This window comes from Sorex araneus, chromosome 2 (assembly GCF_027595985.1).
Source record: "Sorex araneus isolate mSorAra2 chromosome 2, mSorAra2.pri, whole genome shotgun sequence".
NCBI classification, from domain to species: Eukaryota; Metazoa; Chordata; class Mammalia; order Eulipotyphla; family Soricidae; genus Sorex; species Sorex araneus.
This window is the reverse complement of record NC_073303.1, coordinates 284,756,683-284,776,939: the sequence shown is the minus strand read 5'-3', so window position 1 is coordinate 284,776,939 and position 20,257 is coordinate 284,756,683. Positions and strand designations below refer to the sequence as shown.

General features: G+C 39.2%; 1 protein-coding gene and 1 non-coding gene across 3 annotated transcripts in view; one reads left to right on the top strand and one right to left on the bottom strand.

The window, feature by feature from the left end:
- The window catches only part of ATP13A4 (ATPase 13A4), a 159,856-nt gene that overhangs the window by 90,118 nt on the left and 49,481 nt on the right, over positions 1 to 20,257 (bottom strand). For both annotated transcript variants that reach the window (XM_055127706.1, XM_004602996.2), the window contains 5 exons: positions 11,924 to 12,070; positions 6,638 to 6,708; positions 6,465 to 6,545; positions 4,627 to 4,696; positions 2,945 to 3,079 (listed from right to left, as the gene is read on the bottom strand). In XM_055127706.1, the coding sequence (XP_054983681.1) occupies positions 2,945 to 3,079; positions 4,627 to 4,696; positions 6,465 to 6,545; positions 6,638 to 6,708; positions 11,924 to 12,070 (504 nt within the window). The remainder of the gene's footprint in view (positions 1 to 2,944; positions 3,080 to 4,626; positions 4,697 to 6,464; positions 6,546 to 6,637; positions 6,709 to 11,923; positions 12,071 to 20,257) is intronic.
- Positions 29 to 135, top strand: LOC129402801 (U6 spliceosomal RNA). Its single transcript, XR_008628843.1, has one exon. It is a non-coding gene; the product is annotated as a U6 spliceosomal RNA (small nuclear RNA).

Genomic DNA, 20,257 nt, shown 5'->3' with positions numbered 1-20,257 from the left:
TTATTTAAAAAATTAAAATGTAACTATGATGCTTGCTTCGGCAGCACATATATTAAAATTGGAACGATACAGAGAGGATTAGCATGGCCCCTATGTAAGGATGACACTCAAATTCGTGAAGCGTTCCATATTTTTGATGCACGCTGAAAGTAGACAATAGATCAAACACGATGGCCACTCAATACTTCTATTGCAAACACAACACCCAAAAGGAGAGAGAGAACAAAAGGGAATGCCCTGCCACAGAGGCAGGGTGGAGTGGAGGGGACGGGGTGGTGGTGATGGGGGAGGGATACTGGGGTCATCGGTGGTGGAGAATGGGCACTGGTGGAGGGATGGGTACTCAAGAATTGCATGACTAAAACACTGTCACTGTCACTGTCATTGTCATCCCATTGCTCATTGATTTGCTCGAGCGGGCACCAGTAATGTCTCCACTGTGAGACTTGTTGTTACTGTTTTGGGCATGGTAAATACACCAAGGGTAGCTTGCCAGGCTCTGCCATGCAGGCTCGATACTCTCAGTAGCTTGCTGGGCTCTCCGAGAGGGATGGAGGAATCGAACCCAGATCAGCCTCGTGCAAGGCAAATGCCCTACCACTGTGCTATTGCTCCAGCCCACGACTGAAACACAAACAAGAAAAGTTGTAAGTCTGTAACTGTACCTCACGATGATTCACTAATAAAAAATTTAATTAAAAAAAGAAAGAAAAAAGGAAAAATGTCAAAATTTAAATTTTTTTTAAATACAAAAATAAAACAAAACAAAATAAAGTAAAACATAACTATGATATGATCCAGCAATTCTACTGGAAACTTCTAAATATCTACCCCAGGAGCACAAAAATATTAATTTGAAAAGATAGATGCACAGCTAGGTTCACAGCCGCCCTATTTCAACAGTCCCAAACAACCCAAATGCTCACATACAAGTGAGTGGATAAAGAAATTGCAGCACATACACAAATAGACTACCACTCGGCTATGAGAAAAGATAGTCTCGCCCTTTGCGGCAACATGCATAGAACCGGGTGGAGGGAGGAGTAGTGTCATACTAATGAAATAAGCCAGAAAGGGAAGAGAAAAGTAACAGTGGCCTCATTTGTGAGGTAGATAGTACCCAATGAAAACAAACCTTAGACTCTCAGAATAGAATTTAATTAATAAGTTAGGTAGACAAGAAAGGGTCTATAGATAGTGGTGGAGGAATATTGGTGCTTTGGTAGAGGGTGCAGTGTGTTCATCTTCCACCCATAAAACATAAACATTAGGAAGCAGCAGAAATAGTACCACAGGTAAAGCACTTGCCTTGCACCTATTCAAACTGGGTATGACCCCTGAGCACAGAGTCAGCAGCAAGCCCTGATCACAGCTGGGTGTGACTCAAAACAAAAGTAAAAAAAAAAAAACATTTACAATCTAGTAAAAAAAAAAAACATTTACAATCTTGTGAACCAACGTGACCTCAATTACTAAAAATTAATCATAAAGTGCTGGAGATAGCTCAACATGACAGAGTGCATGCCTTGCATGAATTGAGTTTCAGGTTTGATCTTAGACACTGCATGGCTCCTGGCCCTGTGAGGTGTCTCTCCTGGGGGCCAGCACAGCTCTGCCCAAGCACATCACATCGCTGTACCTGAGAACTGAAACTTTAGGCTCACTACTCTAAATCATTGGAAGTGGCCCCATGGTACCCAGACTGCATTGCAAAGACCCAGGATTAAAATAAAATCAAATCGTGAAAAGGCTAAACTCTGTAAATACTAACCAGAAGAGAACTAAATACCAAAAAAAAAAAAAGTAGGGGTTAATGGCATTTTGAAAAAGAGTAAGAATTATTTCACTTTTGGAGTATTTTGAGTTGGGAGGAGTTTGAGCATGTTTAGAAGTTCATAGGATGTTGGGGAGAGGAGAAAGGAGCCCCTGACTGATCCCAGAAGCGATCTCAGAACGTGGGAGAGAATGTTTTCACAAGCAAATGTGAAGGCCACATCCTCTGAAATGAGAAACCAAGACAAGAATATGTCGAGGTAACTTACAGTACGACTGTTGAAAAGTGAGGGTAAGCAAGCTTCTGTCTTGTGGCTTATATCTTGTTTGTTTATTAATTTGTTTGTTTTTGGGTTTGGGGGTCACAATCCAGTGAGTCTCAGAGGTTACTACTGGCTCTGCACCCAAGAATCACTCTATTCGGGCTCTGGGAACCATATGGGATGCCGGGGATTGAACCTGGGTTGGCCGTGTGCAAAGCAAGCACCCCATCCTCTTTACTATCTCTCTGACTCTTATGGCTTATATTTTGGGGATTACTTGCTGAAGTAAAGGAAAAGTGGAGTATGGCCCTCAAGGCATCTCAAAAATACTTGAAGAGAAATTACTATGAACCATTAATTTGAGAGGATGAGAATGTATGTTGGACAGAGATAAATAGCAAGTTTGCCCACATGTGGTTGGCATTCATGCCAGGATAGTATAATCAACCATTCTTTTCTATATAATATTTCCCCCATAGCACCTTGACCCCCTGCAGTAGACACTGAGAAAGCATAGAGTTTGAGTTAGACCTTGAGGAATTACCATCAATCCAACACAAAAGACAAAGAGTTAATATTAATCAAACATACCTCCACCTTCCAATCCTCCTCCATCATTTAAAATATATCATTCACCGCAATTTTTTTCACTTATTCTCAATGTACAAACTAAGTATTCTTCTGACTAGTCTGTCTGAGTAAGCTACACCGAGAGGAGAAATACTTTGAAAGCTTAGAAAACAGACGCCAGCAAGACAATAAGACTAACTATTGTGCAAAATATTTCTGAATCATTTACTAGAGAAAAGGTAATGATTATTCATTCCCTGATCCTCCTCTCTGACAAAATTTCAATGCAGTCTTTATTGCCTTCCTTCTGAGATAATGGGGTTGGTAGAAAAACTCACCTCTCTGAGATCATACACTGTCAAAGCTATGGAAATGACCGACATGATGACGATGGCAAAGGCGTATTCCTTATAGTCTTCACTAAACCATAGACAGACACTGAAGAGTTGAAATATGTAAAATGGATTTAAAACCTGTTGGCAAACACAAAAGCAGGAGACAAGAGCGATATTTAGGCTTCACCCTTAGATATTCCTTGATTTGTTTGCTTTCAAGAATCATCTCTATATCATAAATCATCCCACACAATATTCTTCCTCTTTTTATTCAGCATTTGTCATACCATGGCACTCAGCAACTTCACTTTAATTTACTCATTTAATTCTTACAACTGTCTTATTAGCCAGACATAATTCATTATCTCCGTTGTAAAGATGAAGAAATCAAGTGAGTCTTAGATCTTGAAAAAGTTGCCCAAGGTCACACACGGGTTAATGTCACCAAAACTTGAACCCAGGCAATTTTGTCTGAGAGAATATAAAATCTCTGCTTCACTTTTTGACTCATAAAGTAGTTTCTCATATGCGGTTAGCATGATTATCATACTAACTGCAGTAGCAGTGTAAGGAGTAACTATCATCTCCAGTTTACTGCCTCCAGAAGGATGAAGCATTAATTTGGATCTAGAAAGTTAGAATGCTTTGTAGTCTATTATTCCCTCTGACACAGCATCTGCCATATGTATCCATTAAGTATCATAGGCTAATGGTTCGGTTGAAGACTGTATATTCTCATAAGTGAAAAACCTAAGCTGAACATGTTAAAACTATAATTGAGCATCTAGAACATTGTAAAAGAAAGCAGAGATTAATTGCAACAGTTTAATTCTGGTTTGGTTAAAAACATTGTCTATCCTTATCCAGTTCTCCTTAGATGATTTCTGCCTAAAACAGATACAGTAATCCTTGCCTCTGGTTAAGATAGAAGCACACAGAAATTCTTTCTTGTCAATTTATGTTGCTTTCGTTCCTGTCTTGTTTAAAAATATATTGAGAAAGTATCTAGAGTTCAGCGGGCATTCTTCTTTATTTTTTTATTTTTTTGGCACTTTATATGACATGGTTTCAATTGTATCACTGTAACCAAAGTGGCATTTTTTTTAAAATCTAAGACATCTGAAACAAGGAGAAGTGAAGGTGAATTTGATAGTGAAGGGGGCAGGGGAACAGTATATATCTATGTTATTGTAGTGTTGTTATAATACTATAAGATGAAAAATAAGCCCAGTGCTAAAAAGGAGAAATTTGCCTAGTAATAATGGTAAAATCTTTCCTTCCCACATTAATTTGGGAATATTGAACAGATAATGTTCTTCTATAACTTTGAAGCTCAGCAAATTTTACATGTGGTCTACAAAAAAAGGAGTAAGGCTTTTAAATTTTAATTTCACAAAGTCAAAACAGGCTAAGAAGCATAGCATTATAAAAGAAAGAAGCAATGTGTTCATTCAGTTCTTAAAGGACAAAGAGACCCACCAGCACCCTATCTTTAACTGAATCAGTGCAAAAGATGGACTCCAATTTAAAAAAAAGTGAAAAACTGGTCAGACAGAAACATGCTTCAAATTATTTTTAAAATATTCCAAATTACAATTACTTATTGGCATGTAACATTCTTGATCACTAGACTTGCCTGAATGTCTTTTATTTTCTACAAAGCATGAAGGGAAAATACTGATTACCTCCTTGATGAGCAGTTTCCAGATAGGTGTGATTTCAACATCAATAGTGTTAGGTCCACATATTAACCTCCTGAAAGGAGAAATGACAGATCAACTCAGTTACTATTAGTCAAGACCAAACTCATTTCTCACCCAGTTAAAAAACGTGTCCATCCCACATTTTTTTCTCAACTGCAGTATAAGTGTAATTCTCTCTTGTTAAAAAACATGATCATCTTTCTCAGAATAATTCAGAAGGGAAGGTTCCAGTTGCCAAAACTACAAAGATGATTTATTATTATATTGATTAAAGTAGGGCTTACTGAAGTCTAAATATTTCATTGTTTTAATTTCGGGTATTTAATACTAGCCACTGTCTCATAAAAGTGCTTCATAGGTAGTACTTTCTAACTCTCTCTTTCCCCAACTTTGGTACCTTAGATGTAGAATGGAAGGATTATTAGAAGAGAATCATTTTACTGATTTGGGAATAGTTTGACTGTATTCCAATGCCTATTCAGTTCTGGGAAGCCACAAGATTTATTTATTTATTTATTTATTTATTTATTTATTTGCTTTTTGGGTCACACCTGGCGATGCACAGCGGTTACTCCTGGCTCTGCACTCAAGAATCACCCCTGGCGGTGCTCGGAGGACCATATGACATGCTGGGAATCGATCCCAGGTCAGTCGAGTGCAAGGCAAACACCCTACCCACTGTACTATTGTTCTAGCCCCACAAGATTTATTTCAATATGAGATATTGGTTCCCAAAAAGAGCTCTTTATGTATTTATCCAGCTCTTTGCAAACTCAGAAATGTTTCATTGATTATGCAGAGCAATGATCGTTAATATTGCTGTTGATAATATACACCATTACTTTCTGTGTATCTTTCACATAAACATCAGTATAAATAGCTTGACAGAAGTATTGGAACAATACTGCTCAGACTTTAATGTCCATACAGATCACTTGGTGATCTTGTTAATATAAAGATTTTTAATTCAGTAGGGTTAAGGTGTGGCCTGATACTATGCATGTAACAGAGACTGGAAATTAGGAAAAGTAAAGTGTGCAAGTCATAAAAACTGGACCAGAAGTACAGTCTTGATAAAGGAGAAATTACCCATGGCCACACAGTGTATTGAGACCAGTCTTCTTACATTCAATCCAGTACTCTTCTGAAACTTTGTTTTTCTGCCCAGAAATTGACTTGAAACTGTGAAGCTTAGTCTTGCATATTCTTTTATTATCATTTAACTATATCATTTTACTATTGTAAATATATTTTATACTAGTCAGGACTAGCTTAATTTGGGGGAAAAGGATAGAGTGTTTGCCTTATGTATGTGAGACTCTGAGTTCAATCCCAAGTACCACAAAAATAAATAAATAAATAAATAAATAAATATCACACCTGGTTTAACTTTATTAACCTTGAAGAGTATTCAACAGAATACTCTTGAAGAGTATTCTGTTGAATACTCAGAGAGCACTAAATCTGGGGTCAGAAACATAAGACTCAGCCCTTACTCTATCACTACCCATCTGTGTGACCTTAGTCATATCATTAAACCCCTCTGAGTCTCAGATTTCTCACATTAGCATAATGGGCAAATCTTTTCTACCATTCCCAGTAAGTTGCAGTGTAGAAGTAAGAAAATGTATGTGAGAGTGTTTAATTGATCAACACTAAACAGAATATTGCAGTGTTTTCTGATACTGAGAAGAAGTACTGGGTGCTCTCTCTCTCTCTCTCTCTCTCTCTCTCTCTCTCTCTCTCTCTCTCTCTCACAAGCTAAAAGTAATATGGTAAGACTCCTTTTGTGCTGATGAAGATAATAATACGCATGGTACCTAATCTCTTGTTCTTCTCTTGTTAGACCTGATCCAAACTTTAGATGTATCTTTGCAGAACTAAGCCAGTCTTCCAAAGAGCTAAAATAATAATAATGAGAAAAACATGTTTAGCATAATGAAAACTGAGATACTATTTCTCTTCTTTGAATAACCAATAGTAAAATACTTACCCAATTTTCTGGAACTGTCCTTCTAAGTTGTTCCAAACATATCGTATTTTCTGCACTTTTATATATCTCACCTGAAAAATAAAAGATATTCAGAAAATCTCAAATTTGAGAGTTAATAAAGACACAGCCTTTAATGGCTTAAGATGCATTTGTTGAAGAAGTAAAAATAGAGCCCTATTACACTTACTTAGGATTTTATTTCTAACATATCCTACCCTTTCCTATTACACATAAAAGAAGATATTATTAAATTGTATCATGGGCCTGCTATATATAAAAATATACTAATTAAATAATTTCTGCATTTAACCTAACAAGGAAATAAAACATATTACAAAAATAAAGAAAATTATGCCATGCAGTTCATTTGTATATACTATCTGTATATTAGCATATACTTACATATATATATGAACAATATTGTAAAACACACTATACTATAATACTTTGGGAATGACAGATGCATCTTCCCGCTTTGCAGTCCTGTGTGCTTGGATGAGTTTTATAAAATTGTGTCAGACAATTCAGAGTAACCTTAGACAAGAGGACAACCTTCTCCTCAATAAAAGATTAGGCTGGCAGTAGGCACAAGAAGAGAGTGAGTAGTTATTGCAAGAAAACATGCCCCAGGAAGTGAGGTCAAAGGTGATAGTAGTGGAAATGATGGATTTTTGCTTCATATTTCTCTAAGTAAAAAAATATATATTTTAACTATATTAACTGATAAGATATCACCAAGAGAAACTGTATGACTGTCAAATTGTTGTGGAGAAATCTCTGTAACTTCAATTTATTCCTTGGGACAAATGGGTCAATTTTAAAAAGTACTGATGGGTCAGAATGATAGTACTTCGGGTACGGCACCTTGCACGAGGCTGACCTGGGTTCAATCCCCGACATCACATATGGTCTCCCAAGCTCCACAAGGAGTGATCCTTGAATGTAAAGCCAGGAGTAAACCCTGAGCACTAGTGGGTATAGCCCAAGAATGAACAAACAAAAACATTCGCACAACAGAAAGTCACTGATTTTATTTGATTGGAGTGTTAACTGGTGATAAATATTTTTTTAAAACTTCAATTAATTCCAGTGTGCAGCCGAAGTTGAGATACCACATTTAAGATTTTCATTTATGGTCATTCTGATTGCTGTCCTTGAGAAATTTAGCTAAATTTCTCTTGGTCCTTCCATTGCCTCATGAATAAATTAAAGCAATTAGATTACTTCTAAGTTTCACTGCAGTTCCTCTGATTATGTTGTAGATCTTTGAATGCTATAGTCCATATAATCATTAGATAAAAATCTCAAACTGAGACGTTCACAATACTTAATTTTGTAAATAAGTCAATGAATGTTTTGTATAACCACGTTAACTTGAAATCAAGCTGAAATGCCTAGCATCTAAAACCTGGGTTACCTCAGATAAATCTCTGCCCTGTTTAAATAAATGTGTGAACACACAAACACACACATCCCGCATTCATAGTACCAAATATTAAATTGGTGTATATTTCTTACTTTGTTGAAATAATTTGCTTTAATTAAGTTGGCTAAAAAAAAATAACATGAAATGTAGGTATTATTGTCCTATTGATGTTCAGTAGAAGACTAGAATCAGTTGCTACTGGGAATTAGAGGAGAAAAAGTACCTAAAAGACACCAGCATGTTTATCTAGAAATTTCAAGGTTTTTGTCCCATATAGCATAGTGGGTAGGGCGTTTGCCTTCAAAGCAGCAGACCTGGGTTCAATTCCTCCATCACTCTCAGAGGGCCCAGCAAGCTACCTAGAGTATCCCACCCACATGGCAGAGCCTGGCAAGCTACCTACCCGTGGTGTATTCTGATATGCCAAAAATAATAGTAACAAGTCTCTCAATGGAGACATTACTGGTGCCAGCTCGAGCAAATCAATGAACAATGGACGACAGTGCTACAGTGCTTGTCTCATATCTTCATGGAAGCAATAATAGAACAGCAGAAAGGTGCCTTCCTTGCAAGTGGTTGACCTTGGTTAGATCCTCAGCACCCCATAGGGTCACCACATTGTTCACTGAGCCCCACCAGGAGTGATGCCTGAACAAAGAACCAGGGGTATGCCCTGAGTACAATCAGGTGTGACCTAATTTTTTAAATCTTTTCCTTTCCAGTATTCTCAGTGGTTTTGCAAATAGTACAACTATAATCACAACAGCTGTTTATTGAGTACTTAGGGACTTTCACATATTTCTTTAGTCTTTTTCATCATCATGTGCTAGAATAAATAATAATTTCATCTTCACTTTTCCTCTGACATTCATTTTGATTAATTAACTTGCCCAAGATCACACCAACTAAGAAACAAAACTGGAATTTGAACCCAAGTTCATCTGGCTCCAAAGTCCAGTTTCGTGAAGGATGTGGAGCAAGTCTCAGAAGGTGGTCTAAAAGTATCATAATTTTCGGGATTCAAAATGTATCAAGTGATGTAGCTGGAGTGATAGCACAGTGAGTAGGGCATTTGCCTTGGACTTGGCCAACCTGACTTTGATTCCCAGCATCCCATATGGTCCCCTGAGCACCTCCAGGAGTAATTCCTAGAGTGCATGAGCCAGGAGTAACCCCTGTGCAATGCCGGGTGTGACCCAAAAATAAAAAATAATGTATCAAGTGATTGCTGCGAACTTTATTAACTTTGTTGTTTTAAAACTTCATGTTAGAGGCTGGAGAGCTAGAGAGCTAGTACAGTGTGATTGCCTTGCATACAGCTGACCCCAGTTTAATCCCCAGCATGCCACATTGTCCCCCAACCCCCGCCAGGAGTGATCTCTGAGTACAGAGCTAGGAGTAAGTCCTGAACACAGTTGGCTTGACTCAAAGACAAACGAACAAAATATTCATGTTAGAACAATGGTAAAAGAAAAACCACGGCACAATGTGAGAGTGAGAGAACCTCTACTGAAAGAGCAAAACCATAAACAGAGATTAGAAAACCTATAAAACAATGCATCATCAGATGAAGGCATTAATAATCTAGAAAAAAATACAAAGGTATGGTTAAGCTTTTGTTCAGACAGAATATGGAAAGTTCTAACAAACTCTAGAGCCATTTCTCACAAAGACAGGGGACTCCGTTTGGACGGAGCTTCTCTAAAATTCCTTTAGCGGGGAAGATCTCTGCTTATTTTACAGCACATGTCACATCAGAAGCTGCGGACACTGGTAAATGGGTAATGAGTACACTATCTGCACGAAGTGGCGTTTATTTGCCTATTTCCAGGAACTTCACCCGTGGCACGGGTAATTTAGAAATCAAGGCTCTATTGTGTGAACTTCATCTTTCTGCTCAGAATCCAGAAGCTTCCCCTTGCCCTGGTTTCCTGCTCTTTGTTTCTTGTTGGAACATCGTACAAGAACGTTCTGTTTTACTGGTGAAGCACAGGGATCCAGTTTTGCATGGAACTCTATAAGACAGTCTTTGGAGTACACATTTGTGAACATGGCTACAGTTCTTTGCTACAGTCTCCAAACCCCTCCTACATGGTCCTGAATAGTTATTATCTTGTTAGTACCATTATACTGCTGTGGCTGGACCTGTGAGGCCTCCAATTTTAATAAAAGTGTGGGTCTTTTTATATGACTGTACATTTGGCCCTTGAACAACATGAGCCTGAACTATGCAGATCCAGATAGATGGAAAATTAATTCCCAGGATTACACATTCATGGATTCTTGAATGTTATTATGAATTATTAATTAATTAATAATAAATTATTAAATAAACAAAATGTGTTGAGGGACAGAGTGCTTGGAAAGCTCTGACATCCAGGTTGATGTAATAAATTCATAAATTCGTGGATTCAACCAAGCACAAGAACTGAAAGGCTGAATCCTTAGATCAGAATGTGGAATCCACAGGCTATAGAGAGGGAACTCTATGCTATTCAAGTCTTCAACTCAGGGGGCTAGGAGAAGGACAGGACCCATGAATGACTGTGGATTTCAAGGGCCAACTAAAGTTCATAAAGCATAAAACTATCAATCTTCCCATTTGAGTTTCTCAATAGCTGTGAGAACTGTGCAAAGGAATTAATACTCTTATTTTTCAATGAAAAACTCAAGGTTCAGAGCCGCCACGGGGTTTCTAACTAATCAATCTCCCTCCCAACCTGAACATTACAGCTTCCCAACACCTCTGTTCCTCACCACATTTGTTTATTTGGGCATTTCTTCATTTATCTCTTCACATATTTGATTTAATGCAATTAATGATGCTGAAAATTAATAATACTCTGAGATCATTTTATTATGCTAATGTGGAACTCTTACTTCTGAATGTGAGTGACCAGTTAAGTGATTGACCTCTCTTGATTTTTGCCAGTTAATATGGAACTAGGTGATAGCAGTAAACAAAACACTCAGCAATTCACTTTTATTATTTTTTTAAAGGGCTGGACGGATAGCACAGCGGGTAGGGTGTTTGCCTTTCACATGGCTGACCTGTGTTCGATTCCTCCGCCCCTCTCGGAGAGCCCGGCAAGCTACCGAGAGTATCGGGCCCTCACAGCAGAGCCTGGCAAGCTACCCGTGGCGTAATGGATATGCCAAAAACAGTAACAATAAGTCTCACAATGAGAGACGTTACTGGTGCCCACTCGAACAAATCGATGAGCAACGGGGATGACAGTGACAGTGATTTTTTTAAATGAGCTGAGCTCGTAAAACTCATTTGCAAAACTATCTACCCATGCATAAATTTAAGTGAAAACAGCCTGCCTTTAAACATATTTCAATAAAAATATTGAAAATACTAACAAGCCATAATTCAGGTGGCAATAAATTAATATGGTGAGGAGAAAGTGAATGATATTCGAAAGAATTCACAGTAAGGTCTTTTACTTAGCAAACTCCCAAGGATAGTCCTGGGTGATTAGATTCACTTTAAGATAAATAACTACATAGATTATAATATAGGGAACAATGTTACTAAGGGCTAATATTTACTGAACATCCACCAGCATGTATTGACCCTTATATTACCTACTTTCTGAATTTCATCAACTAATGACATTATTACCATTATTTAACTAAACATACAGAAAACTGAGGCCCAGAACACTCTAGCAACTGACAGAAGACTGCACCTCCTAGAAGGAATGAAGCTGAGATTTGCACCGAGCTCTGTCTAGTTCCAGAGTGAGTGTTCATTGAACATTCCATCTTCTCTGTTGAAGATTGACACTGAATCTGCCTTTGGGAGGAAAAAGTGAACTGTTCCTAACATCTGCCATGAGAATGAAGGTTCTTACCTTGAGGTCTGGCTTTCTTATGGCTCTGTTAATGATACACTCCTCATCTCCAATGACAGGGTGGTCAGGAGTGAGTTCACATGTGCCATGCAGTGACGACAGGGAGATCCACATTACCTTTTTCCAAGAGTAAGTTTGAAATTCATCCTGAGGAAATAGACATCAAAACCCCATGAAATTAAGAGAACTCATAGGCTAAAATTCAGCTTGAAAAAAAATCACTTTAATACAATCCTGTAAGTTCTTGGCATTAATAGATATCCTAGACAAAATAATTTGCCTCTGAAAGCTTGTAGAGAGCCTCAAGGGAATGCCCACCACCCTCCTTAATAGAGAATCTGGTTGGAATCAGAAACACATATAAGAAAACTCAACTTTTCCCTACTATAACCTCCCCCTCCAACCCAGATGGACTACTACCATGTGTAAAATTTCACAGAAAAACTAACAAGTATTATAAAGGGTTTCTGTGGGTCTCTGAATCAGGTCCATTAAACCACCCCGGTCTTTCCAGGCTTAATTTGAGCTCCCCTCCTTCCAGACAGTCCTTCAAACTCCTTCTTGTTGAAGGGAGAAATGGCACTTTTTAAATTCCAAAAGATTCTAAGAGTCACTCTAGTGCATTTAACCATTGTCTGCCTCACATTTTCTTAGTTCTTCTAGACTATCTCGAAGGTAGGACGACATTTTATTAAGAAATAAAGGAACTTTGGGGCTGGAGCAATAGCACAACGGGTAGGGCGTTTGCCTTGCATGCAGCAGACCCGGGTTCAATTCCCAGCATCCCATATGGTCCCCCGAGCACTGCCAGGAGTAATTCCTGAGTGCAGAACCAGGAGTAACCCCTGTGCATTGCTGGTTGTCAAGCAAAAATAAATGAATAAATAAATAAATAAATAAAATACAGTTTAAATAAATAAATAAATAGATAAATACATAAATAAATAAATAAAGGAACTGGAGCCTAAGCAATAGTACAGTGGGTGGAGGCTAGCCTGGCATGCTGATCACCCAGCATCCATTACCCCACATCTCCTAGGGTTCCGCCAGCCCAACCCCCTCCCTTGTTGGGAACAATTCCTGAATGTAGAGCCAGGAGTAACCCCTGAGCACTGTCAAGTGTGGCTCCAAAACAAAAACACAACAAGGACAAGAAGAAGTAAAGGAACTGCAATCTGCTTGGTGAATGTGATTATTAGATGGGGAGAGAGACTGAATCCCTAGATTAAATGGTCCTGAAAGTAACTGTCAAGCTGTTAACACAGGTTAGGAGAAGGCAATTTCTTTCACGACCCCAATTTAAAGAGCTTCCCTTGCCAGTGCCCAGGTGACATTACTAGAATAAAGCTCAAAGAGCACTGAATCGCGTCCCAGGTGCCACAACGGTCTCCGGAGCAGCAGCGGTTGTTATTCGCTTGAAGGGGTAAATGTTGCACGTAAAATCCACTTGGCTGTATGGTGAACTTCAGGAGTTAGGAAGGATGAGGAGGAGAGTTAAGCCTGAGAACAATTTGATGCTTAGGGAAAACAGACTGTGTGTTCTGGGAACTGTCTCTACCACAACCACTGCTACCTAGAAGAGTGTACAGTACCACCAAAAGCCGACTAACAATTATTATGGCTAAGTCCATTATCTTGATTCTCGTCAAAAGAAGGCCCCCTGCACCTCTTTGCATCTGCAACTTTGTTTACCTGGATCACAAGTCCTTGTTTTATTTAATTCTTTACTTGACTGGATGCTAAACGTCCCAGCTCAAAATTCACACCACGGGAACCTTGTTATTTCTGGGTGATGGTTCCTCTAAAGCATCAGAGTACTTGGATTTCTTACCACATTCTACCTCATGGCATTGCCCTTGGCCTGTCCAACTTATCACTCCTCTTGGACTGTGGATAGGAAATGAGTCTGGCGAACATCTCTTGCTCCAGTCAGGATAGCACAGATTCTAAGAGAGAGATGAGAAAGACAGAAACAGGCAGAGAGAAATACAGAGATGAAAGAGAGAGAAGCAAAAGAAAACAAAAAAAGTGGACAGGGAAGGGAAAGACAATAGAAATTTGAAAGTTAAGTAATCCATTCTAAAAACATACAAAATCAGCTATTACTCTCATTTTGAAAAAAATTTGTACAATGTTTCTTTCAGACCCTGATATGGACTGAAATGGCTAAATTTCCAATTTTACCATTGAATGAGCCACGGAATGAGTTGAGCACTGTGCCGAGCTACTGAGCAATGAGCACACTCTGGGGGAGTAAGTACCCACTCACTAGAACACACCCTCACATCGCACTGTATCATATAGCTGTACGTCAACCACATCACAGGGGGTTTTGTTAGAAGAAATTTGAGTTGCTAACACAACAATAATAAAAATCAGGGGCCAGGGAGATGACTCATATAGAGGGCTAGAGTGCATGCTTTGCATGTGGAGTCCTGGGTCCACCAAGCACCTAGCCAGGAAAAGCCCTCTAGCCATTGCTCGTATGGATCTCCTGAACCCCTCTCCCAGAGACAAATAAAGGGGCCAGAGATATAGATAAGGCACCTGTCTTGCATGCTGTTGAGCCAGGTTCAATCCCCGCTACCCTATTTGGTCCCCTGAGCCCATGAGGAGTGATCCCCAAGCACAGAGCCAGGAATAAGCCTTGAGAACTGCCATAATTACCTAAAAGCCAAAAAAACTAATAACAAACAATGTTATGAGGCTGAAACATTAATACAGCAGCCAGAGCATTTTCTTTGCACACAGTTGACCTGGTAACCTGGGTTCAATCCCCGGGATCCCATATGGTCCCCCAAGCACCATCAGGGGTTATTCCTGAGTGCAGAACCAGGAGAAACCCCTGAACATTGCTGAGGGTGGGGGACCAAAAAAGCAATAATAATGATACTAATAATAATAATGCACTGTAGCACTGTCATCCTGTTGTTCATCGATTTGCTCGAGCAGGCACCAGTAAGGTCTCCATTGTGAGACTTGTTGTTACTGTTTTTGGCATATCAAATACGCCATGAGTAGCTTGCCAGGCTCCACCATGCACGCGGGATACTTTTGTTAGCTTGCCAGGGTGTCCAAGATGGAGGGAGGAATCGAATCCAGGTCGACCATATGCAAGGCAAACGCCCTACCCACTAATAATAATAATAAATGTTAGAATTTAACATTGTATTCTAGGCACATGGTTTAGCCTATATATTATTTTATATATTGCTCAAGAACCTTATGAAGCAGTTATTGTTCATTATTCTCCCTATTTCATAAGTAAGGTTACTACAATATAATAGCGAATAACTTGGCAAGGATTTGAGTTCTACCTCCCACTTCTAGCAGCCCCATACTCCTAACCTCTTATTTACATTTGTTTAAAGATATGATCTGATTGGACAGCCATTTTTATATGCAACCTTAATAGTGGCTACCAAAGAACAAAGGTTCAATAGACATCTTTGTAAGCTACTGTCATTTGTAGGTAAATAGAAACAGATCTTCCAAAAGCATCACCATGGTCAGAGATTTCCCGTCATTAAGTCAGGGTAATTGAGAGGTAGCTTGATTTTCTTATAGTTACTTGGTGGTTTATATCTATTTTTTAAATTCATCCATTGTTTTAATTTATGCTCACAATTCTCCCAACTCTAAGTAGGATCATCTCTGTTTTGAATATGAATGTTTTAGGCAGAAAGGCTAAAAAGAAAGCAGTGAACCCTGAGGCCAGACCCCACTGCCAATCTTGGCTTCTTTTTCTAGTTTCAACTAGTTTTAACTAATCGTCTGAAGCCTCTCGATCTCTGCTTTCTGAAAATCTAATTGCTAAAATCAAACTGTCATCCTTGGCCCTGGGTGACAATAAGCAGACTTCTAGATGACAAAGCCAAGAAAGAGAAAGGCACTGTGGAACTTTGGAGCACCCAGCCATTCAAACGATGACAAAAAGAGAGACAGATACACACATTCATTTGTGGGATCTAAAACAAAAAGTGTAAAACTAATATCCAAGGCCCGAGAAAATGGGTCAGAAGTTGGAAATTACCACAAGGGTGTAGGGGTGGAGAGTAGTTAAGATAGAGGAAGGTCCATTATGACATTAGTTGAAATGATTACTCTGGACAAGAACTGAATGTTGAAAGTAAGTACAGTAGTAAGTAAACATGATAATCTTTCAGCATCTGTATTGCAAACCATAATGCCCAAAATGAGAGAGAGAGTGAGAGAGAGAGAATAGAGAAGAGAGAAGAGGGGTGCCTGTCATAGAGGCAGACAGGGGTAGGGAGTGGTTGAGGGGAGGGAGGGAAACTGGGGAGATTGGTGCTGGGAAATTACACTGGTAGAGGGATGGGTGTTGGAACAATGTATGACTTAAACCCAATCATGAGCAGCTTTGTAGTGCTCTATCTCACAGTGATTCATAAAATAAAAACTTAATATTAAAAAAAAGAAAGAAAGGACAACAGGACAATTGCACCAACTGCATTGCTGAGTATTCATGACTAAAGTTCATCTGCCTTCTTCAACCTTCTATAGCCTATTGCACCATTAAATCCAAGGTGCTTGAATATTTGTCTCCCGCTCATATTCTGCCATGACTTCCCCCCTACTGCTATCACTTATAATTCTGTATAATGCAAGATAGAATTCTAGCAGCAAAATAAAAATACAACTCTAAAGTGACCAGTTTTCTTAGAAGGTGGTAATGTTGACTTTGCATTTGTCTGCTACTCTCATAAAGACATTATAAAACCATCTACTCTACTGTCTAGCTAGCCTGCTATTTCTGAATGGAATCTAACCAAGGTTTATAAACGTGAGGCACATGCTCTAGCACTGAGATGTGTCCCAAGCCCCATACCCACAGCGTTCAAGACAAAAGGAACAAACAAATGGTGCGGAGGTATGCCATTGTGAACTGGTCAGTCTGGCTAACATCATCAGTTTCTCTCAGCTTTCAGTTTAGCATTGTTCAACATGGAAAGATCACAAGTGCTTTTTAAGCCCAAATCTCAACTCCAAATGGTCTTGAAAATCATGAAAACGTTAGGAACATAAATTTTTTTCTGGCAAGTAGGGGTGATAATTCCACATTGATGGATGTTTGAGAGATTAAACACAATAATACAAAATGTGGCTGATCAAAGGTCTGGCCCCTAGCAGGGCGCAACAAATGCTATTTGGAGTTTAGTCTGTGCCTCATTTTCCACAGCAGGTTGTTCCTGAAGTCTTTCTGAAAATAGAAACTTATTTTCTCTTTCAGGAAACTTGAAAATCTCTGGGTCTGTTTATTTTTCCTTTCTGAATTATTTTTTTTTACAAAAGCGTTTTTTACCTGGAAATGGTGATTTGCACTTCAATCTGCTTCTCAGCTCTTTTGTGCAGTTAATGATCTTTAAAATACTTAAATGCACCGGAGGAACCACTGCTTTAAACAATTGTTTTTGTAATGCAAATAATCTAACCTGTGTACCTGACAAATTGAGACTTTTAATACCTGAGTATCACTAAGTAGTCTTTTGCTGCTCCGTTTTTTATCTGTCACTGTCATCCCATTGCTCCTCAATTGCACGAGAGGGCACCAGTAATGTCTCCATTGTGAGACTTGTTGTTACTGTTTTTGGCATATCAAATACGTCACGGGTAGCTTGCCAGGCTCTGCCATGCGGGCAACATACTCTCCGTAGCTTGCTGGCTTCTCCGAGAAGGACGGAGGATTCAAACCCAGGTCGGTTGCGTGCAAGGCGAACGCCCTGCCACTGTGCTCCTTAGCCAAAAAAAAAGAAAAAAAGAAAAAGAAAAAGACCAGACCAATCCTCAATCTTAAAAAGTAGGATTGAAAATAATTCAAGAGTGCTTTTCTAAGAAACATACACAGAGGACCTATGCGTGACCTAGCCAGAAAATAGAAGAAAAAACCTGGGCATTTTTGTTTCATTTGGACTTGCACGCTCTGAGCCTGGAAATGCCAAGCTAACCTTTATATTTTGAATGAAGTGAATGATCTTGCTTAGCTTCTCTTAACCTTTCACTATAAGCGACTCATCTTTCAGAATTTAAAAGTACTGAGTTGGTCACTTGAAGTTCAAACCAATGCTGTGTCTTATCCATTTGTGTAGAACTTCACGTCATAAAACGTGCTTCTCACTTTACCTTAAGAAAGAGTAATCCACTGCAAAGTTCCAAAGGGGCATTAAGAAATTTGTGCTTTTCACTTAGAAATGAATGCACTGGACAATATTGAAAAGTTCAACTCCATTTAGGTAATTTAGAGGATTATTGATAAAAATAATAATAGCTTACATTTCTCAACCACCACAAAAATCACACACACTACCTTTACAAGCATAATTTGGCAGGATATTCTCCCTCCAATCAGTATCTGTTTCTTTGCATTCTCATTCCTGCTCTTGGCCAAACCAGTTGATAATTTTTGAAACTTGGCCTTATTTTTCCAAAGTTCTTATTAGTTGGAAAAAGCAGGCATTGGCAAGAATGTAAGATTGAATTATAAAATACAGAGATGAAATTTTTGTCATTGTTATTGTTTATTTTTATTTATCTATTAATAAAAATAATTATTTAATTTAATAATTAATTAATTGTTGGTATTATTTATTATTATTAAGCTTGTTTGTTTGCGGAACATTCAGCTATGCTCAGGCATCACTCCTGGCAAAGAATAGTGCCTTCCCCACTGTACTAGCTCTCTCTGGCCCCAAGATGGAGAGAGATTTAAGGACTGGAGTCACTCATCAATCTTGGTAATCTCGAGATGGGTGAAGCAAAAAAAGGTGGGTAGGGTGAGTGGCCAAAACAAATCAGTTAGACATAGAAACTTTGTAAGCAAAAATAAATGAAGTCCCAAACAACTCCAGGTGTGTTTTGGGGAAGAATTTGTTCTCCATTTTTGTGTTTGTAGTCATGAGAGAGGGAGAAACATACTGTCTAACATACATGGAATTGTACTGTGCAACAAAAAAGTAATGAATAGAAGAGTTAAATTTGCGGTTTTATTTAATTTTAGGTCTGGGACCATAACTAGCAGTGCTGGGGGGAACCAGAGAGTGCCAGGGATCAAACCTGGGGCTCCTTCATACTCCTCCAGTCCCTCAAGTATCTCCCCAACACTACAATTAGTTAGGTGAGAAGAGGGGGAGTTGTTTGTTGGTTTGTTTGTTTGGGGCAAACATACATTCAGTTTGTTGCATTTGCTTAGTATAAGGCTGGAGCGATAGTGTTCACCTTGCATGTGGCCAACCCGGGTTTGATTCCTCCGTCCCTCTCAGAGAGCCTGGCAAGCTACCGAGAGTATCCCACTCGCACGGCAGAGCCTGGCAAGCTACCCATGGTGCATTCGATATGCCAAAAGCAGTAACAAGTCTCACAATGGAGACGTTACTGGTGCCCGCTCGAACAAATCGATGAGCAAATCGATAACAGTGATACAATGATATAGTGCTTAGTAAGCAGAGATAAGGCCCATGTGAGATCAAATAATAACTGGGCTTGACCCCTGGGTCAGCCAATTGTAAGACAGTACCTTTCTTGCTGTACTTTTGCTCTGGTTCAGCAGGTAGAGCATTTGTTTTGCACACAGATAACCCTCATTCAATTCCTGGAACCTCATAAGGTCTGCCAAGCCAGAAGTGATCAGGAATCACCGCCTGAAGTGATTTCTGAGTGCAAAGCCAGGAATAAACCCTGAGCACCCACCGTAGGGTGTGAGCCCCTAAAGAAACAAAAACAACAACAAAAAAGTCCAACCTATAAATTTAACTCAGAACCAGTTCATCAATTTTCCCAACACCTCAAGGTCAAATACCATCCTGACTGCAAATTCTTTAGGACCAGATACTCAGGCCTCTGGTTCTTTCATCAGGACAATGGAGAATTCCGAGTCCAGCTCATCCCTAGGACTTCCCTGAGGTGCTAGGAGCTAGCAACTCTCCCTGCAAGTGTCAGTCTCCCAGAGGAAGGGGATCTTGTAACAGCTGAGCTCCTCTGAGTAAGCACTGACTCTAGTGCCATGCGCCCACCTTTGAAATGGTCTGCAGTATGCGCGCATCGAGCAGAAGGCTGTTCATAGCTGGGCACAGACCAGAGAGTTGCCAGGACTGACTGATGTCCTCAAGTTCTTTGTGCCAGATCTTCAGATCCCTAATCAAGCTCCCACGGAGACATGCTCCTTGTCTGTGTTCAAACAAAAGCCACTCCTCTGCATCCTCCCCAATAAACATGTTTGGTTAAAGTAGTTCTATTCTTTGGTCCATGGCTCATAGAGCATGTCCATCAAGGCATGAATTTTCTCTCAGCGTTATCACATACCAACTCATTGAGTCACTA